Here is a 21,252-nt window from a genome sequence, read left to right as displayed (position 1 = left end):
CGCTACCCGGCTCGTGCCCCTTTCGCGGCAAAAAGGATTTGGCGCGTAAAAGTGTCCGGGACTTTTCGGGGATCAGCTGGAGAGACCAAAACAAGCTCCCAGTCCCGGCCCCTGCTCTGTCCTCCAGTCTCCTTCCCCGGCTCCATCCGTCTGTACGGATCCGATCATTGCTGAACCCCGGAGTCCAGGACCGCGCATGGGCCACGGCCCTCTCGGAGCCTCCAGCAGCTCGCGCCCCGGTCCCGGTCCGGGGCCCTGAGCCCTCGCCTGGCAGGCCGGGCCGAGCCGGGAACGATGGATCTGGGATCCAAAGCAGGCTCTAGTGCCAAGACCCCCGGCAGGGGATAGGGCCCCGAGCGGCGACCGCGGAAGCCCGCCCAGCCTCGGGCCGCGCCCCGCCCCGGCCCTCCCGTCCCCGCCGGCCAGTCCCTGTCCCTGGGATGTGAGCCGGCGCCCGGGGGAGCGAGCGAGCCAGCGGAGCCGCCATGGCCCTGGACGGCAGCGGCGGCGGTGGCGGCACGTGCGTGGCGGAATTGGAGGCCCTGCTGGGGGCTGGGGGGCTGCAGCTGCTGGAGCAGCAGATCGTCATCATCTCCACCCAGGACGAAGGCCCGCTCAGCGCCGCCGCCGTCCCCGTCACCGCTGAGGGGCCCCGAGAGGCCGAGTTGCTGCTGTTCGCTACGCCCCAGGCGCCCCGGCCGGGAGCCAGCGGACCCAGGCCTGCCCTGGGCCGGCCTCCGGTAACTACTCCACTCTCCGCCCTCCCAGCACCATGGGCGGGCCTCGGCCCTGGGCATCTCTGTGAGCATGCATCTCCAGGGCCGGCCCCGAGCGCCAGGGGCCCCGGGCAGCTTTCCAGGGCTGATCCCACGCCCAGGAGAGCGGCTGTGCGGGCGGGGGGCCGGGAGGGGGGGGTCTAATCGGCTGTACCAGATGGATGGGTTTGCGCCAGCGGGAGCCCCCTTGCAGTGCGCCTGCCTCCGGGGTGGAGCTGAGCAGTGGCCGCCGCACAGCGCTGGGGACTCACTGTACCTTTGCCCTTCCAGAGACCGTGGCCTGGAGCTCCGAGGCCGGGGCTGGAGGGGAGGGGGGCGGCGGTGGGAGCTGGCTGACTCTGGCCTTTCTACTCCCACCGGACGGTGGGCTTTGGTCTTCTTTAGGCACTCCCAGCTCCCCCTGCTCAGGGAGAGACCCGGCTCTGGCTGCCAAAGGGCAGCCCTTGGCTGGGGCAGAGCTGAGATTGAGAATGGACCCTGGGTGTCACTGTTTGAGTCTGTTCAAAGTCCTGTTTTATTAACCACATCACCGGTGGCAGTAAAAGGAGGTGGTGGGTTTGTGTCACCAGGAGTGGCTGCGCGCTGTAGGACAGGAGTGCTCTTTGCAAAGGCTGGGGCGTGCGTGTAGGGGGGGGGGGCAGTCATAGTCGATTCAAGAGGAGGATGAGAAAGGATGCTGTGGGCTCCTATGCGTGCAGCTGGCCACTTAGTGCCCCTGTAAAATCTGCGGAGTGTCTCTGGGTACCTGAAAGGTTCCCAGGTATGGGCGCCTTCCACTGCTTTGCTCCCTTTGCTCCCAGAAATGGGCCAGAATTGAAGTGGGCTGTTTGTGTGAGGCCTCTGCAAGGCGGGAATGGGTCCTGCCTCTCCCCATTAGGGAATGAGGGTACAGCCTGGAGTGGCAGCTGATCTCCTCCCTCCCACCGCCCCCTCCATCTGTTGGCCCTCTCCACCTGCCTTCATATTTTCAAGGGGCTTGTTGCCATAGTGTCTAAATGCTCAGTGAACTTGTTCAGCTCCCCTAGGCCCCCTGGGGGAGGGGAAGGGAACGGGTGACTGAGCTGGTCCTTGGCCTCTGTGGTGTGGTGCCTGGGTGGCTGGGGGAAGGGCTGAAAGAGGCAGGAGGGAGCTATTGAGCTGCTTGTGGCAAGTACTCCCCCTCCGTCTGCACCTCCGCCGCCCTTCCCCTCCCCTCCTCCCCTCCCATTTTCTCTCTGAACCTGTAGAACCTGGTTGGGTTCTCTAGGGTTGAGATCAAAGAAAGCTCTCCCTCCTGTTGGAAGCCAGACACCAGGCCCTGGGTTTGGCCTTAGTATCTGGTCCTGATAGCACTGGGACCCCTGGAAGTTGGTGGTCCTGCCTGAGAGGGACTGATATGGGAAATGAGGAAGTTAGGAGGGCTGGCCTCTGTACCTGGGACATTGAACTGTACAGGTTGGGTTTGAGCTGGGATTCCTAGGTCATGCTTTGTGGTCAAGTCAGAGTCCTAGGGCCTTTCCAAGGGACTTCCCCAAGGATATCTGGGGTGTTGATGAGGCTACTGGATTGTGCAGTCTGGAAGAAGGAGGAGAACCCCAAACAGAACTTGTCTGAAAAATGTTTAAAAAGTCTTGGCCCTGGGGAGTGTTGAGAAAAGGGAATTACAGCAGGTGCACCAGTCATGTTGGGAAAACTTCCTGAAATCTGGGTGCTTCCTCAGCAGCCAGTCGGTGCTTCAGATTGTCTGTAGAGTGTGTATGTGTGGGGGGAGGGGGAGAGGGAAGGTGAGGCTGCAGTGGTTGTTTGGATAGAGGTCATGGAAGGTCTCAAAATCATATGGCAGACCCCCACTGTGGGGCTGTGATAAGGTTCCCTGCTAAGTTTGATCTTCTGGGTAGGTCAGGGAGAGATCCCAAAAATGACCTGCTGACCTAGCTCATGCTGACTGAGTCCCTGCCATATGGGCTTCACAGCCTTTCCTGCCTTCCCTTATTGAACTGGAAAAGGAGCTGCATTCCCAGGGGACTGATAGTGGTGGGGAGTGACAGAGAGGCATCAGAGTTATAGAGGAGAGAGGCCTAGATTTGTGGTTAGGAGCTGGGTTCTAATCCAATTTATACCGATTATCTGTGTGACCCCCACCAAGTTACTTCCCCAGTTTCCTTATCTGTCACACCGGGGCCCCACACCTTCTCTAGATGTACTCTGATTTCACTTCTTTTTTTCCTCCCCTCTGTTTTGGGGGCCTAGTAAGGGGAGAGTGGGAAGAAGCTGGACCTCCCAGTGCTTACAGCTACCTGGTGGCAGTGCTCAGCCTTTGTGTGGGGAGCTGCTTCCACTATTTGAGGCTATCTCATTTTGGCATCTCCCAGACTGAGACTGAAGCTAGGAAGGTAAAGAGAGTTGGGGGAAAGGGACTGGAGCAGCTCCTGTAGTTGGAGCTCAGGGTTATTGCCTTCTTGCCTTCCCCTTTTCTTCTCTTCTTGCTGCTTTTAGGGCCTTAGTGATAAATCTGCCATAGCTAAATTCTCCTGTGCATTTTCTGGGTACCCAGGCTCAGGAGCCTTAGAGCCCTGAGATAAAAGAACCCAGGTTACCTTGGTGTAGGTGGGGGCACACACAGTCAGAGAGAAGTGGCTGCTGAGATGAGGGAAGTCTAGAACAGAGGATTATGGGTGTTCAGGGGAATGAGCCCACCACCCCGGCTTAATACTCTTTTATTTTGGGTCCCAGGGTTGTCGGGTGAATCAATATCATTCAGGTGTAGCAATGCAGATTCTCTCTTGCCCTGCCCTACCCTGCCTCCTCCCATTGCCACAGCACAGAGGGAAAACCTGTTCTGTGTCTGTGGGTGAGGAATGTCAGCCCTGGGAGCATGTGCAGGCATTGGCTCCCTGGCCATAGCCCTTCTACACCCTCCATGATGCCCGGCCCTCTCCTGCCGTCCCAGATCACAGAATCCCACTGCCCTCTCCCTTAGTTTGGTTGGTCTTATGATCTGGCGTTATCATCATCAACCACCATTTAACAATAGCTAACATTTCTGTGGCTTTTGCAAAGATAACTTCTATCATTTAATATTACCTCCATTTTACAGATGAGGGAATGGAGGCTGAGAAAGGTGAATTCCTCATGTGTACAGAGCTAATAAGGGTCAGAGGCAGGATTCCAATTCAAGTCTCCTCGATTCCATGTCCAGAATGAAATCATATATGTAAAGTGATTTGTAAACCTAAAAACACCATATGAATGTGAGTTATCATTATCAGTACTACTGGTATCTCTAGGGGGTGGGTCTGGCTCGTATATATAGGACTAAAGAGGGCCTGGAGTTGGACTGTGAGTGTGCCAGGAGCAGAGGGAGCCTTGAAGTCTGGGGATCTTTGGAGTGGTTCTGGAAAGAAGGCCGACAAGCAAAGTGGGAGGGAGCAGGGGATGATTTCCAGGGCTGAGATACAGCCTGAATGGAGAAAACTTGGGCCATAAGTCAGCCTGTCTGGTTAAATTGAAGAATAAAAGATGGGGAGATAAGGCTGGATACTGAGATTAGAGCTACAAGAGGCAGAGTTCTGAATGCCGCACTAAGAAGTTTGGGCTTTTATCTAGGAGGTGGTGGGAAGCCCAGGAGGATTTATGAGGAGAGGAGTGAGTGGCATGACCAGAACCTAATCTGGCAGCCTCTGTAGGCAGGGTTGGAGAGGAAAAAACCAGTTAGGAGGCTGTGGTAGTCTGGGTATGAGGTAATAAGGCCTGGAATGGAGGCAGCCTGTTTCACTGTAGGACTTCTAATTTTTAGGAATTTTTTCCTTCAGTTGAGCAGAAATCTGCCTGTCTGAGGCAGACACTACCTGACAATCACTCCTAGTTCTGACTTCTGAATGCCCTGTGAGGTAGGGGTGGCTTGGGCTTTGGGAATATTCCCATGTCACATAGCTCAGGAAGGTAGTCCCATGCTCCAAGGCAGATTCCCCACCTGGGGCTATCCACGCCAGGCCTCAGGACTAGGAGCAGCTATACCACCTACTGGACACCCCCAACCCTATGTCCAGTGCTGAATGCCATCTGAGGTTGGGGTGGCTCGGATCCCAGTGTGGTGTCTCTCCTTGTATTGGCCCTGAGGAGGAAGGCACCTGGCCTGCCGTTCTTCCCCTAGAGGTCATCTGGCTTTTAATGGCATTAATTGCTTTAATTAATGAATACTTTAGGCATCAGTAACTGTCAATGCCTTCTAATGGAACTTCCCACCTCCTCTTCTCCTTCCACGTGTCTCAGCCACTAAGATGATCCCTTAGCCTCCTGAGAACATCTACAATTTCACGCTCCCAAGGAGCATAGTCTAGTCTTCTCGCAGCCCATCCATCCAGTGTCTGCCACTGGAGGCTTTTGTTATCTTAGGGGAGCCTCACAACACCCCTTTGAGGGAGACAGGGTAAGGATTCTTATTTCTGTTTTTCAGATGAGGCTTCTGAGCCTCAAAGAGTTTATGTGACAGTGAATTAGTAGCAGGAACATGACTAGAACCCAGATCTGACTCTTTGTCTTGATATAGTAATAAAAAGGAAACTGATTCTGGGGTCAGAGGTCCTGGGTTCAAGTTGGTCCTCTGACACCACCTGGGCGACCATGGGCAAGTCCGTTCACCCTTCTGCGCCTTGGTGCCCTCATTTATAAAAATGAAGCCGGGAGATTGCGTTAGGTGGCCTCCAAGGCCCCTTCCCATCTAGATCCCTGAATCCCGGCTGTCTCTTGCCCTGTGCTAGAGCCATGAGAGTAAGACACAAAGCTGTATGGAACAAAGTACTCAGACTGTCAGGGCTTTGGGAGCTTGAAGGAGGAGGGGGCTGTGAGGCGGAGGGAGGAGAATGGAAAACCTTCCTGAAAAAGGGGCATGTCCGGGTTCCTAGGGCCAAGTGTTAAGTGAACAGGGGGAGGAGTTCTGTGTGACCCTGGGCAAGTCACTGAACCTGGGCGTCTGCATTTCCTCATCTATAATTATAATTAATTATAATAACAGCAATAATAGGAGGGTGTTTATGGAGCACTTCAAGGTTTGCAAAGTGCTTTACATATTTTCTCATTTAATCCTCACAACCGACGACCTGGTGAGGTAGGTGCTATTCTTATCACCCCCATTTTGCAGATCAATAAACTGAGACTGAGAGGGGGTGAAGGGACATGCCTGGGTAGGAAGTGCCTGAGGCAGGATTTGAACTCAGCTCTTTCTGACTCCAAGTCCAACAGGCTGTTCGCTGTGCCATCTATCTTCCGCCTCCCCTGTGAAATGAGGAAGGTGAACTGATTGACCTCTACGGTCCCTTCTCCTTCTGAACATATGATCCTAGGATTGCTTCTAGGTCTCCTTCTGTCAGGGCTTTCGTAGAGCAGGAGAAATGTCCAGAGGGGAAGTCTTTCTTTGTCCGAGTAAGTGCCACAATAGGAGCTCGGTGTCCGTGTGTGCCCTTAGCGGCAGGGAAACCTGGTCCCAACCTTACTGGCTAGAACTCCCCAACAGGATCCAATTCAGGGCAGGACTCCTTGCAGACAAAACAGGAGAGAAGTGTGGTCACATAGTAAATAGAAGAGCTGGGGTCTGAACCCATTGTACTCCATTACCAAGAATCATAGACTCTCAAGAGTTGGACGGGACCTCATTTTACGGATGAGAAAACAGCCCTAGAAAAGGCAGGTGACTTGCCCAAGATCACAAAGTTTTTCCCCCTAGGACTGTCATCTTCCTCCTAAATAAAAGCCTTTTTTTGGCATACAGGCCAAACCTTCCTGGATGCTCCCTACTCCCCTGTGTCCCACCTCCCACCTCTTTCTAAGGCTAAGGGTGGTCTCCCCCCATAGAGGGCAGGGACTGCTTCTTTTTCTTCCTCCCTTTTCTTCCTTTCCTCCTCCCTCCCCTGCAGTAGTGCCCCTTACTAAAAGCCTGTTTCTTGGTAGTTCTCCATGGTTGTTTCCTGCCCCCTTCTCTACCTTGTGTCCCAGAACCATCTTCACATTTGGTGATCGGGGATGGGTGGGTGAAGACATTGGAGATGGAACTCAGGCTGCTTCTGTGCCCATCCCTCTTTTCCAGGGACTTATGGGTTACTCCCAGGCTGGTCTGACTGGGCCTGGGGTAGATTGGGGTCCTAGCCCAGTTTGTTCATAGGGTATACCCTGGACTCTTACCACATCGCCTCAATCCTTGACAATAGGGGGTCAGGGGGAGAATCATTGATTATCCATTAAAGGGGAGATGGGCCAGCTTCTTTAGACCCAATGTCAATGAGGGGAAACTGAGTTGTTTCTGAGGATGGGGTATCCTATCACCAGCCCTGAAGACACTGACAGAAAGGTTTCTAGCCCCTTTCCTGGGCCTCTTGGGTCCCTCATGAGGCCTCTCTTTTCCTCTCCCCTGTGCTGCAGGTGAAAAGGAAACTGGACTTGGAAACAGACCATCAGTACATAGCTGAAGGCAGCCAGCCAGCCCGGGCCAGGCCCAGACCCCCTGGCAAAGGTATGGGCCTTCCTTACCCAAGAACTCTCCAGCTCAGCTTCCCCTTTCTGGCCCCCTGGTTAGGCTGCTCAGGACACTGGGAAGCCAGTGTCCCCACACTGAACTCGAGCCAACCAGGGCCTCTGGTTTCTTCTCTCTCTTCCCCATGAATGGGTGCTGTTTGGGGTGGAAAGAGCCCCGCCACACCAGGGCCTCTCTCCTAAGCTCTGATTCCCCTTCTCTAGTGGACCCTGACGCTCTGCGGGGCCAAAGCTAGGCAGAGGGCGGGAGTCTTGGAAGCTTGGCTCTTCTCTCTCACCCCCTCACCCTTGTGTAGACTGGGCACTGGATCAAGAGAGCCATGCAGGGTCCCTACTAAGGGGCAGTCAAAGGAGCCTGGCACCAGTTTCCTGGCCTAAGGATCTGGGCCCTGGGGGAGGCAGACAGGGCCTTGTGGGGGGAATGGGCTGGGTTGCCCAGCTCAGGGAGGAAGTTCTGTGGTTAGCAGCAGAGCTGGGGTAGGGTGTGTCTACACAGGGGGCTTTCCTGCCTTGGTGACGCCCTGTGGCATCTGTGAACAGAGAAGAAGAATGTACGAACCCTTGAAGTGGGACAGAGTCTTTTCCTGCCCTTTGGATCCTGGTCTTGGCAGCTTTCCAACATTGCAGACCCAGGGGATAATACCTTGGGGAGCTTCCCTGCCCCTGCTGTTGCCCAAGGGTGTGGCGTCCTGGGAGGATGTGGGCACTGAGCCGGGTCCTTGGTCCCTGCCAACAGGTGTGAAGTCCCCAGGGGAGAAGTCTCGCTATGAGACCTCACTGAACTTGACCACCAAACGCTTCCTGGAGTTGCTGAACCAGTCTACAGATGGCGTGGTGGACCTGAACTGGGCAGCGGAGGTGCTGAAGGTGCAGAAACGGCGCATCTATGACATCACCAACGTGCTTGAGGGCATCCAGCTCATCACCAAGAAGTCTAAGAACCACATCCAGTGGCTGTAGGTGCCAAGGTCCCAGGAGGGGCTTGGGGGGGGGAGGGTCTCCAGCCATCCCCCCACCCTCCCAGCGCAGCTTCGTCTGGGTCCCGCTGCCTTGCCCAGACCATGGACCCAGCCACAAACTGATTAGGGAAGGATAGAGGGGTAGGAAGACCTAGGGCTATTTTTCTTGATAGTTTCCAGGTCCCTGCCCTGTAGCCAGGGAAGCTTGGAACTCAGAGGGGTTGGGGAGCTATGCCCTTGGGTGGCTAGGTGGAGCAGTGGTTAGAACACTGGGTCTGGAGTCAGAAAGATCTGAGTTCAAATCTGGCCTCAGATGCTTACTAGCTTTGTGACTCGGGGCAAGTCACTTAACCTCTATTTGGCTCAGTTTCTTCGATAGGGATAATAGCAACACCTACCTCCCAAAGCCTCGAAGATCAAGTGAAGTTGTCTTAGTGTGCAGTGCTTAGTACAGTGCCTGACACACAGTAGGTGCTGTGGATCTGTTGGTTCTCATCATTATTATGGTGATGGAGATAGTGGTGGGAGAGAGGGGAGTGACAGAGTAGGAAGGGGCCTTAGAGATCAAAGTCTGACTCCCTCATTTTATAGAAGGGAAACTGAAGTCCAGAAAGGGAGGTGCTTGGCTCAGGTTGCACAGTGAGTCCCTGGCAGGGCAGGGACGAGGGCTTAGGTGTCTCAGGGCCCAGCCCAGGGTTTCCTGCTATAGCATCTGAGAAGGGCAGTAGGGAAGCCCGAGAAGGGGGCGGATGGGCAGCGCTTCACTTAAGAGAATGAGCAGCTGGCCCGGCAGAGCAGGACACAGGAGGAGAATGACAGAGCAAAAGGGCTTTGTGTCTGAGGGGTACCCACTCCTCGGTGGGCAGAAGGAGCAGTTGTGACTAGACTCTTGCTCCCTGCCTGGGCCTGGCTACCTGGGGGTTGAGGGGAGGTGAGGGTCTTGGCACCTTTCTGTCCCTTGTAGATTGTAAGAAAGGGCTGTAATTCCAGGGGTGGGCTGTGACTGAGGCAACCCCGGCTTTGCTGTGCTGCTGCTCCCTCCCATCCCAGCCACTTGCTTATCTCAGTGACCTAAAGAAATCTACACTGGGTGAAGGTGGTAATGGGAGCCCTTCTGGACAGCTGGGACCTGGGACATGTTGGGAGAACAGAGACAGTGCCTTGGGCATAAGGAAGCCCAAGATGGTCCTCCCTTCTGCCCTCCGCCACTCTCCTTTCGAGCTTAGGACCAAAGTGGCTGCTCCCCAAAAGAGAGGGGAATGAGGGGAAGCCCCACTCATAGATCTGCCTTCCCTTTCTCCCTGCCCTGCTTCCAGGGGGAACCATTCTGTAGCCGTCAACACCAGCAAGCACCAGATGCTAGCCAAGGACTTGCATCATCTCCAGGAGGCTGAGAGGCAGCTGGACGACTTGATCCAGATGTGCACTGTTCAGCTCAAACTGCTCACCGAAGACGCCGACAATCAGCAATATCCTTGTCCGGTCATAGAGACGTGGTGGTGCAGTTTTTGACTCCTCTTATTCAGTCAGAGGCTCCACATCTGGAAGGGACCTCCATAGACGTCATCTGGCATCCTTAGACACCAGACCTTGCCTGAGATGTGACCCCCACATGCAGCTTCCCCGACAAGTAGTCCTCTGCTTCTGCACCCCCATCACTGACGAGGAGCTTGGCATCTGCTGAGACAGCTCCTCCCATAGCCAGATAGCTCTCGTTACTTCCTGATGGTGACCCCAAGTCTTCCCTGGAGTCTCCAGCCATTAGTCATAGTTCTGCCTTCTGGGAAGTCTTGGCTACCAGATACCATCTTCACATATTTGAAGGGAGCTATTATATTACCAGGACAGCTAGGTGGTGCAGTGGATAGTGCCAGGCCTATGGTCAGGAAGACTCATCTCCCTAAGTTCAAATCTGACCTCACACTCCATGGCTGTGGGACCCTGGGCAAGTCACTTAACCCTGTTTACCTCAGTTTCCTCATCTGTCAAATGAGCTAGAGAAGGAAATGGTAAACTGCTCCAGTATCTCTGCCAAGAAAACCACAAAAGGGGTCACAAAGAGGTGGACACGAATGATACAACTGAACAATTGACCTCTACCCACCTCCCTGTCCCAAGTGTTATTCCTTCTAGGCTAAACATCCCTAGCCCTTCCAATGATCCTCTTAGAGCCCGCCCTCCCTTCTTTTCCTTCTCCTGGTCCCCATCATCTGACTTGTCAAAATTCCTCCTCAATGTGGTTCCCAGAACTGAACATGATTATCCAGGCCTAGCCTGACTTGGGAGGCCTCAGTGTAGTAGGACTCACTCCCCAGGTTCTCGATACCATACCCATAGCCTACAAGAAATTGCATTAGATTTTGACTTGGCCTCCTCATCATAGGTGGTGCTCTTAGTCCTCAAGGCCTTCCTCCCCCACAAACTTGTGTTTGGCTGTGCTTCTCCCATCCGAGTGCAGGATTCTGATCATTGCTATTCGATTCCAGTTTACCCAGCTCGTTCCATTGCTATGGCCTGTGGAGATCCTTTTGGATGCTTTCACGTCATTCAGACTCTCAACTCTCCTGATGTAACAGTATGTTATCCTTACGTCTGTGACGATGTGCACATCATCGTCCCAGTCATCATTGAACAGGAGAGGCCCCCGGACTTGTCCCCACTCTCTGGTTTACGTTTGGTTAGCCGCCCAGTTCCCAACCTACCTGTTACCATGTAGCTCGTAACTCTCCATCTTGTCCACAAGAATTTTGTGAGAAAATGTTGTCAAGTGCTTTACTAAAATGAAATCCATTATGTATGTTCCCCTGAGGCGCTCGCTAAGTGCTCAGGCTTCTGGTGTTTTATTGGAGTCTTAGAGCTTCCTTGTGAGGCAGCCAGGACGGGAGGTGGGACCGCCATTTTACAGAAGAGAAAGAAGGTCGAGGGGGCTCCGTGACCTTTCCAAGGTTGTGTGGCTAGTGAGTATTAGAGCCTAGAGCAGAACCTGCATTTCTTAATTCTCCATCTAGGGCCCTTTCGAGTACACTGGCTTGTGCTTGGTTGAGAGGGTACAGAATGGAGAAGCTTGGGTCAAGGCTAGGTCATCTCTTCTGGAAGGACCCTCCAGAGGGGCTGGAGAGTCACCTGGGAGGGAGTTTTCTGTGCTTGAAATGGGGAGTGGTTGACACCATGATGTCGTGATCCTTGACCTTCAAGTGCACCTTAGCTTATGTGACCTGCCAAGACCTACGCAGTATAGCGGACCCTGCAGAGCAGATGGTGATGGTGATAAAGGCCCCACCTGAGACACAGCTGCAGGCGGCAGACCCGGCAGAGGTAATCCTGACCCTTCACCGCCAACCTGATGGGACTCATTGAGCCGCCCTCCCCACTTTACCCCTGGGTCATCTCCACTCTTCCTCCCCCCTTCCCCCCAGCAGATAATATTTTATTTTTTTTTCCAATTATATGTAAAGACGATTTTTAACATTCATTATTTATATAAAGTTTTGAGTTCCAAATTTTCTCCCTCCCCCCTGCCAAGGTGGAACACAATTTGATATAGGTTATATATATGTGCAGTCATGTAAAATATAACCATATTAGTCATGTTGTGAAAGATAATTTCCACTTTCAAGACCCTAAGCCAGGGGTGAAGAACCTGTGGCCTTGAGGCCACATGTGACCTTCTAGGTCTTTGGGTGCAGCTTTTTGACTGAGTCTAAGTTTTACAGAACAAATCCATTTATTAAGGGGATTTGTTCTGTGAAGTTTGGATTCAGTCAAAGGGCTGCACTTGAGGCCAGAGGGCCACATGAGGCCTGGAAGCTGCAGGTTCCCTACCCCTGCACCTAACTTTTACCTCCTAGCCCTGGTCAGGGAGGAGGTGGCCAGGGAGGAGAAGGACCCAGAGACCAGGCAAAGACCAGACCTGGTCAACTTCCACTGGTCTTATTCCTAAGTCATTACAGCTTCCACTTCAGGGTGGGCATCAGCAAACATGAGAAGGCCCAGAGCATTCTCACACCCATTTGGCCAAGGTGTTTCTCTCAGTGTTACCCCCCTGCTTCTTTCTTCCCATTCCTACCCCTAGCTCTGTTTGGGGCTGTTTTATTCTTGTGGAACCAACACAGGTGGAAGAGACTGTTCCTGACCCAACCTCTCAATCTACCTGCAGGCCTTCCAGATTTCTCTGAAAAGTAGCCGAGGGCCCATTGATGTGTTCCTGTGCCCCGAGGAGAGCGCTGATGCATGCAGTCCGGTGAAGAGTCCCTTTAAGGCAGCTCCTGAAGAGACTGGCCTCAGTCTGGAGCCCACACCTCCGCCCCAGCCGCCACCACCACCCCCCAGCCCCCTCACAACCTCCACGCAGGAAGGCAGTTTGCCCCTGCTCACCAGTGAACAAGGTTCGTGGGCCAGGGATTTGAGGGGGCCTTTAGGAGGTGCTGGTGGGGGTGGGGAGGGGAGAGACAGAATATAGAAGCTACTTCCCTACCCTCTGGGTGTCCTCATCCTCCCATGTCTGCTGGGGAAGTAGTTTCAGCCTGAAGGCCTCCACATCTAGCCAACAGCACCAAAATGAGGGCTACTGTATTAGTTTCTGATGTGGGGAGGTCGGTGGACTTGGAGGCTGAGTAGGGCTTAGGGGGGAAGAGATTTTGCAGTTTGTATGTATCATACCTCTCTGAATCAGGCCAGGGCTGCCCCCTTGGTAGGGTAGAGGGGGAAAGTGGCAGCCTTGCCTCATCCCCTCCCTCCTTCCCCCCACCCCCCAACAGACATCCTAAAATATAGGCCCCTGCTTCCTCTGTTTCCAGAACACCTCCTGTCCCGGACAAGCCCAGCATCCCTCAGAGCTTCAGCAGAAGATGGACGCCTGTCTCCGCTAGTGTCTGTAGACAGCCTCCTGGAGCAGGTGAAGGAGGATTTCTCCAGTCTCCTGCCAGATGAGTTCATCAGCCTCTCCCCTCCTCAGGGCCAGGACTATCACTTTGGCCTGGAGGAAGGAGAGGGCATCAGGGAACTCTTTGATTGTGACTTTGGGGACTTCACCCCCTTGGATTTCTGACACAAAGCAACAGGAAGCTCCCCAGGCCCAAGGATAGGTCAAGGGGCTCAGGGAGTAGAGGGGGACATCACAGTGACAGGGAGGATGACTGGAGTCATTGGAAAAGGGTCAGAATCCTGGTGAAGCTTGGCTGCTGGGTGGGTGTCCTTGTATGTGGAGGGAAGCGTTCGGGCAGCCAGCCTGGGATCCCTTAACTAGGCCTCCTGAGGCCATTACCAGCTTTCCCTTCCTACATGCTTGGAGATCCTCAAAGCTGCTGTAGCCCCAGGCCCATCTCCCTCTCCCCCACCTCATCCTTTCTAAGACTTCCCAGGAGGGGATCTCTGCCCTGCCAGGGAGTCTGCCCCAATGATCTGATTTTGTCACAAAAGCCACCTAATTTATTTCCCCTTTCTCTGGTCCCCTCTCCCCCACACCCTTCATGTCTGTTCTCTTCCATGAGCTGGAGTTCTCTTACCCTCTAGGGCATCGGAGGACCCAGTGAGGGCCCTTGGAGGGAAGGAGCTAGCAGCGGATGTGGGGGCTTGTGTGTGATGGGGGTGTTAAGTGCACTTTTGCTCATTTTCTCTATATGTAGGTCTCGGAGACCCCTGGTCCTTCCTAGGACCGGAGTCCTGGACCCATCCTCAGAGCCTTGCCCGTGCTGGGAGGCCAGGGGGTCAGGGCTTGAGTAGCCAGAGTCCTTCCCCCAGCCATCCAACCAGCTAGCTAGTGCTGGATGAAAGGCTGCAGCCTCTCTGGGGGCCCAGGCTGCGTGAAGAGAGCACTTTTGTCGTCTTAAAAGGTTATTTGTTGCAAAGCTTTACTAAACTGCATTGTGTGCAAACTTATTTATTTATTGAAGTTGGCCATGGCCGGCCCCCACTTCCCAGGTGGAATGGGAGCTGGGGAACCAGCATCCCTGGGGGGAGGGAGGGGCAGAGGCCCACATGGCCCATGTGTGTCCTTTTGGGCCCAGAGGAAGAGGTAGAGGGACAGGAGCTCCTGAGCCTCTGGGGCCTGGGGCAGAAGGCCAGTCAGGAAGGAAGAGGGGCCAGGCTGGATCCAAAGGGGGTTTGTCCCTTTACCCTTGTTCCCCAGGATAGAAGCATTTTGAGGTCTGATTTTATTTATTTATTGGAAATGGCAAGAGGGAGAAAGTTATAGGCCAGGAGCAAAGAGAGACTATAGGAGAAGTAGTATAGGTTAGTGAAAGGAGTTGGAAGGAGGGAATGGGCTGCACCAAGGGATTGGTCAGCTTTCTAAGGCTGGAGCCGGAGCTGCAGCAGGAGCCTGGGCTTTTGGGGCTGGGCATGATGGGAAGGTCAGCTTGGGCACCAGGATTAGGGGCAGAGGTTGTCAAAGTTAGGTGGAGGAAGCAGTGACACAGTATGAGAGGCGTGTGTTTGTAGACAAGAGAGTCAGAGAAGGGATTCTTCTGGGGTGGGATGGAGGGATTGTGCCCTCCTTGCCCCACCCCTACCAGGTGAGGATGAGAGTAAAGTTAGCACAGGCCTAAAGCAGCCTTGGGTCCATACTTTGCTTCTGGCCTGAAGCCTGACTTGGGCATTTTTTTTTGAGGGAGGGCTAGAGAGAGGGAAGGAGGTATAGTCTCTGTCCCCAAGTTCTTTGCTGCCCCTGCCCTGGACTGGTGTGTACCAGCCTCTGAGGATGCAACCCCCATCACTGAAGTGTAACCAAACTCCCCTACCGGGTTCAGGGTGCAGTTTTCCCTCTCCTCCTCCCCTTACTCATCCCATTTGGATGGTGGGAGGGGGAAGGGCCCCGCCTGTGTTGCCAGGGCCTCCCAGGGGTCTCCCAGGCAGGGCAAGAAAGAGGAGGTCACGGAGAGGGAGGGGTCAGGCCTATGTAAAAGAAAAAGAGGAAGCAAATCCTTAATTCCCTACCTCTCCCCAGTCCTCCAAATTCCAATGTCCTCTCAGCTCTCTATTCAACTGGAGGAGGCTTAGGTTTAGGGTCTGTGGGGACAGGGGCAGCACATCTCGTGCCAGCTTTTTGTCTTTGGGGGGGTGGGCCAGCTGCTTATAGGACTTAGTCCTCTCCCCGGCCACAGATTTGCCTTTCAGACTCAGTATCTTATTGTGCTTTGGTTTCAATAAATATTTTGATGACGTTTGGGCTGTTTTGAGTAAGTTCTGTTTCTCAGGATGGGGAGGGGAGTCTGGATAGTTGTCCAGCCACCACTTCTCTGGGGCTAGGGAGAGGGCAGTGGAGGTCACTGCGGTATCTCTTCCCCCACCCCCACCCCCTGCTTTAGGGGTTAGCCCCCCCAGCCATGCCCCTGCCTTCTCTTAGGGAGCAACTCTGGGAGTGTGGTTACTCAATGGCCAAGTTCTAGGCCCTGAGAGGCCTTGGACCTTGTATGATAAGCCCCTCCTCCCCCAAGCTGTTCTTCAGATACCCAGCTTGGCGGGCTTTCACATATTCACATATATGCATGCACACATCATACCAATTTACAAGTAATTGTACAACAGCCAGGTGCTTGGAGTCCAAGGATAAAGAATGAAACAATCCCTACCCTCACGGAGCTTATATTCTAACAGGGGAAGACAAGTACGTGCAACTATGTTAAATACAAACATAACATACAAAACAAACATGTAGTTAAAGACAAGGTAGTTTGAGAAGGAGGGCACCAGGAGTTAGGGAGAACCCAGAAAGGCTTCATGCAGAAGATGATTCTTGAGCTGGATCTTAAAGGAAAAGGGGCTTTGAAGGGGAGGGAGGGAAGGTATGGGGGGGCGACCTAGGCAAAGGCATGGACATCGGAAATAGACTGTCAGGGGTGAGGAACAGAGAGAAAGCCAACTTGGCTGGTTCCAAAAAAAAAAAAAAAAAAACCAAGCATCCAACGAGGCAGCAACGAAAGATTGGGGTCAAATTGTGCCGGGCTCTGAAAGCTAACCCGAGGAGTTCAGAGTTTGTCTTAAAGACAATAAATGGGAAGTCACTGCAATTGGTTGATAGGGAATCCATGGCCAGAACTGCACTTAAGGAAAATTACTTTGGTTTGGGAACAACTTGAGGCACAGACTAAGTGACTTGACCAGGGGCACACATGCCACCCTAGCGTCAGGATTTGGATAATTCCAGACTACAAACCCTGCATTATCGTTATATGAGGCTGTTACTATACATACATAAATAAACCTTAAATGCCTGCTGTCAGTGCTCTGCCTGTTCCACTGGGGGAGATGCAAAGTCTAGTTAAGTCTTAGGTCTTGTGGAGCTTAAACTAGGGGATGCATTAGGCGCATAGCCATAATACAGCAAGGAGCACTTTCAGGAAGAGATGGCATTTGAGGATGGAAGGATTTCAATGCAACTGCTGGGTTCTGGGGAGAAAGGAAGGTTTGGACTCCCCACTTATGTCTTTAGTGAGACAGGATGCAGGATGTCCTCAGAAATGGGAAGCAGCACTCTGGCAGACCGTCCCCCACCCCCTTGTTAGGATCAAGGATTCAAAGCATAATCATACTGGTGATAGAAAAGGTGGCCTTCCCCTAACACCCCTCAAGATATAGTCAGTGTCTGCTATGTATTGATAGAGAAGACCAGACGAGTTTCTGAATCCACCATTGTCTGTTCCAGAGTTTCTATATCTCTGAGGCCAGGCTGGGGGTGTGTGTGTGTGTGAGAGAGAGAGAGAGAGAGAGAGAGAGAGAGAGAGAGAGAAAGAGAAGGACGGACGGGAGGGAGAGAGGTGAGTGCATGAGGAGATGGGGGGAGGGGCAGGACTGACTCAGAATCACAGAATCTCAGAGTTGAAAAAGACCTCTAAGGCCATTTGGTATTTAGTCCACCCCACACCAGAGCAATGCCACATGCCCTTTAGAACATGCCAACCAGCCCCTCCTTGGAGCCCACCAATGAGGAAAGTCCTAACTCTTGGAGCAGCACATTGCATTTTGAGGCAGTTCTACTTAGGAGGTTTTTCTTAACATGAGGCTTCAATTTGCCTCTTCATGAGTCCCCTGCCTCCCCACCATTGTTCCTAGTTCTTCTCCCTGGGGCCAAACCAATTCTAATATCTTCCAAGGGCTAAACTTTCAAATACTGAAAGCCGGCCAACATTGTCCAGGATGGTCCCCAGCTCCTTTAGTGACATGACCTTGAAGCCCTTCACTATCCTCGATGCCTTTAGCATCCTTCCTAAGTTGTGGCACCTGGACCGGAGCTGAACACAGTCCTCCAGACGTGGTTAAAATCATTTTTTGGATTTGGGAGGGACCTCTGAGGCCATCTAGCCCAGCCTACATCTGAATAAGAATACCAACTACAGCACACTTGACCAAAGGCCTCTGCTTGAAAATCTCCACATCACTTTTAGAGGCAGCCCATTCCACATTGGGATAGGCTTTTTCTACCTGTGTGACCCCAAGCGAGTCGCTTCACCCTGTTTGCCTCAGTTTCCTCATCTGTAAAATGAGCTGAAAAAGAAAATGGCAAACTGCTCCAGTATCTCTGCCAAGGAAACTCCAAATGGGGTCATGGAGAGTCAGACACGACTGAAATGAGAACAACAGAAGTTAGGAAGTTTTTCTTGACATCGAGCCTAAATTTGGCTCTTTGAAACATCCACTTCTTGCTCTTAGTTCTGTCCCTGGAGATCAAACAGAACAAGTCTAATCCCTCTTCCAGTATAACCAGGACAGATGGGAGGGGGGGAGGTAGGGTGAGACATCACTTCCTTATTCCTGTGCCTTGAAAATTTGAAAATACCCCTTGAAATTTGGTTTTTTTGGGGGCCATATGACATGGTTGACTTGCAGTGAACTTGTGGTCTACTAAAAACCCCAGATCTTTTTCAGACCATCTGCTGTTTCTCCCTGTCCCACCTTATGTTCCCCAAGGTGATCCCCCACTTGGTGCTGGCCATTCTGGTTTGGGATAGGGATGAGGATTAGGGCGATATCTTGACTGCCGAGTTCTTGATCCAGGGACTTCTGCCAGATGGAGCCTTTGCCTTGCTTAACTTCTCCTTCCTTCAGACTTGGGCTTTGCTCGCTCACCCAGCAGCTGTGTTGATGACTCGGTCACTGGCCAAAGAGAGAAGATGTAGCCCTAGCCCTCTGTCTTCTCCATCAGTTTGGGGCGGATTCTCAGCTCCACAGTGAAAGAGGGAACCAGCAGGTGCAGCAGTCAGAATAGAAAGGGGCGGATTTAGTGGACCCGGAGCCCGCCGTGTCTTCTGGTCCTGTCCTCAGACCCGGCTAGGCTCCGTCGTGCCTCCAGGGCTTTTCCCAGACCAGGTGGTGCCACCCGATGTCCCTGGTCCCTTCCACAAAGCTGGCTGCGCTCTCTCCTACTTCTCTCCCGACAAGGCTGCAGCCTTCCTTCATCCTTGGGACAGAACTATCCTCCGGACTGAACCCCAGGGCTCGGCCTGAGAGGGAGGGACAGCGGCTGCTCAGGCCGGGACCATGGCAGCTTGAGGCGCTCAGGAGCTGTTGCTTCCAGCAAGGAAGGAAAGGATTAGTAGTCACCAGGCACCAGAAAATGTTTCCTCCCCTCCCCCTCTGTGGAGTTGGGAAGGCATTTAGAGATCATTTTAGCCCAACCTCTTCCGCTCTTCCCTTTCTGCCTCTACTCCCCACCCCCATCGGTGGCAGAGCTAGGACTCGAACTCGTCTCCAAGACCTCAGTCAGGACGAGAGGATAGGGGTGGCTCGGCCGGACAGGTGATGCGACCTCCTGAATTCGGCCGCAGAACATCCCCTTTTTCTGTGCCAGTCCTCGCAGGGACCTCGAACTGTCTGGCTTCGCCTTGGTGTCCTGGCAAGGGAAATGGGCCTAAACCCGGGATTGCAGCCGCGAAGGTTTTCCCTTTGCTCCCTAAATCTGGGCTCCGAGGTGGGGGCGGGGTCGGAGCTGCTAATCACAGCCGGTGACCAATCCTCCTGGCAGGAGGCGGGGGCTCTATGTTGCCAATCACCCCCACTGACCAATCATTCGGGCTAGAGGCGGGAGCCCAGCTCCCCCCTCCAGGCCCAACTTCGAGGGATCGGTGTTCGGTGCTCGAGCCCAGCGGACGCCCCGGACGCTCCTGTCCCGGACCTGGACTCCCCCGGGCCCTGCCGCGCTTTCTCCTGCCCCAGACCCTGGCCCCGAGGAGCTGCTGCGGAGCGTTCCCCTCTGCGTCCGCCTCAGCCTCCACCTGTCCCTGCCCCCTGGCCCCGACTCCCTCCCTCCGGTGCTGCCCACGCCCCCGGCCGGTCCCTCCCCAGACCCCTGCCCTCGCCCCTGCCCTTACCCTTATCCCTGCCCCCTCCCTCTCCCCTGCCCCTGCAGGCCCAAGCGCGCTCCCTCCGCTTTGGGGGGATCTCTAAGGATGTCGTGCACGGAGCTGCTGACCATGTGCCTGCTCCGGCCCAAGGCTGCCGCCCGGGAGGCCCCCGCAGCGCCCCCTGCGGTCCCTCCTGCGGCCTTCGCCGGCCTCGGACTCTTCCAGGACGTGAGTGACCCCCTGGTCGGGTAGGGGAGGGGCGGCCGAGAGCTGTGGGCTGAGGGTCGCAGAATTGGGGCGGGGGGAGGTAGCTGTAGGCAGGGGGGTGGGGGTGGACTCCGTAGGGTGCCATTGGGCGGAACAGGCCTAAAACTTACAACAGGGGAAGGGCTGTTGAGGGCCGAACTCAGCTAGGTTTAGCGGGGATGGGCAGAAGAGCCGGGCACCTAAGGTAGGAGCTGTCCAGAGCTGTCCACAGCCTCCCCCGCTATCAGCCTCCAACCAGATCATCGGGTAGCTAGCTGCTCAAGTGGCTGAAGATGTGATAGCCCTGGCTCCTAGATGTGGGTGAGCTCCGGGAGAGGGAGGTGGATGCAGAAGTGCCCATAGCTTGTACCCTGGCGCCATTGTCCCATGCCTGCTGCCCAGTGAATGAAGGTGGAGGGGGCTCTGGGAACTTGAAGCTCCTGTCCCTATCTTTTGCTTCGGTGGGAGCTATAGTGGCTCAGTCCTGTCTCAGAGTGCCTCTTCGAGGACAGCCTGTCTTCTTGATGTCCTGTTCCCCTCCCCCACCCCTACTGCTTGCCCACTGTGCCCACCTGTACATTGTGAGGAGCTTGTGGTTGGCTCAAGCCCTGCACAGGAACCTTCCTTCTTCCTCTTTATCTTTGTCATCACCACCTAATCACCTCTTTCTCTGACCCTGCCAAGAACTGGACTTCTAGGAGAGGGAGACCCCACTCCCCACAGGTCATATCCTTTGATCTTTCCCCAAATATCCCCAACCCGTTCCTTCCCTAACCCCTACTCTAGCTTTAAAGGGCTCTGACCGCTGGGTCAATTTACTCTTTTCCCATGAGTCAGCATCTCTGAAGCAGACTACACTGACCCTCCCCAGGAGAGAGGGGAGTAGGATTCTCTCCCCCACTTTCTCCTTCAAGCAGGAAAGCAGCTCTGGTTCTCATGTTGGGAGAGAGGACTGCTCTGTGACCCTGAGCTATTGGCTAAACCTCTCTGAACATGCTTTCTGTGGTCTCCACAATCCTGGTCTCCAGTATCTCCACCTGGAGCACTAGGAACCTTTAATGGATCTTTGTGGACTTGAGAGGAGTCACTGCCTGAGCCAGTAACCCAGGTTGCCAAGAGGTCAGGGGAGTAGGACCTGAGGCAGGGGCCCCACAGCAGGAGAGAGCCAGCAATAGAAGCCTCACCCTGGGGTCTGTGCAGCCCACCTTCATGCTCTATCTGTACACATTCTGGTGTTTCTGCCCCTCCTCTCCTTTGAGCAGCTCCCATGTACAGAGGAAGAAATTGAAGCACCCACAGGGAAGGATGTGTGTGTGGAGTGGGGCAGGAAAGAATAGGATCCTTAAGTCCCCTACCTTCCTCCTCTGCTCTGGCTTAGTAGGGAGCTCTTGGGCACAGCTCTGCTGTGTTCTGACTGGGGCAGTGCCAACATACTGCTGCATTGGATAGAGAGCATTGCTTGCCCCCCACCCATGGATGCTCTGACCTCTG

The 21,252-nt window shown here is 54.0% G+C and overlaps 2 protein-coding genes across 2 annotated transcripts in view; both read left to right on the top strand.

Annotated features, from left to right (window-relative positions):
• Window positions 1-479: 479 nt before the first annotated feature.
• E2F1 (E2F transcription factor 1) lies at window positions 480-15,401 on the top strand. The gene is made up of 7 exons (XM_036751281.1): window positions 480-740; window positions 7,170-7,260; window positions 8,017-8,236; window positions 9,556-9,708; window positions 11,440-11,554; window positions 12,396-12,624; window positions 13,036-15,401. The coding sequence occupies exons 1-7, from the start codon at window positions 486-488 to the stop codon at window positions 13,284-13,286; spliced, it is 1,314 nt and encodes a 437-aa protein (XP_036607176.1). The 5' UTR covers window positions 480-485; the 3' UTR covers window positions 13,287-15,401.
• Window positions 15,402-19,245: 3,844 nt separating this feature from the next.
• NECAB3 (N-terminal EF-hand calcium binding protein 3) overlaps window positions 19,246-21,252 on the top strand; it is a 34,442-nt gene continuing 32,435 nt past the window's right edge. The window contains exon 1 of the mRNA XM_036748459.1: window positions 19,246-19,743. Within this exon, the coding sequence (XP_036604354.1) occupies window positions 19,621-19,743 (123 nt within the window). The 5' untranslated portion in view covers window positions 19,246-19,620. The remainder of the gene's footprint in view (window positions 19,744-21,252) is intronic.

The sequence above is a fragment of the Trichosurus vulpecula genome, chromosome 3, assembly GCF_011100635.1.
Source record: "Trichosurus vulpecula isolate mTriVul1 chromosome 3, mTriVul1.pri, whole genome shotgun sequence".
Classification (NCBI taxonomy): domain Eukaryota; kingdom Metazoa; phylum Chordata; class Mammalia; order Diprotodontia; family Phalangeridae; genus Trichosurus; species Trichosurus vulpecula.
The sequence above is the reverse complement of the archived record's forward strand: the minus strand, read 5'-3'. Positions and strand labels throughout refer to the sequence as shown.

Coding starts and splice junctions, on each gene's coding strand:
- E2F1 (XM_036751281.1), top strand. CDS start 486: ATGGCCCTGGACGGCAGCGGCGGCGGTGGCGGCACGTGCGTGGCGGAA. Junction 11,555..12,395: donor AGGCGGCAGACCCGGCAGAG/GTAATCCTGACC, acceptor ATCTACCTGCAG/GCCTTCCAGATTTCTCTGAA. Junction 12,625..13,035: donor CCTGCTCACCAGTGAACAAG/GTTCGTGGGCCA, acceptor CTCTGTTTCCAG/AACACCTCCTGTCCCGGACA.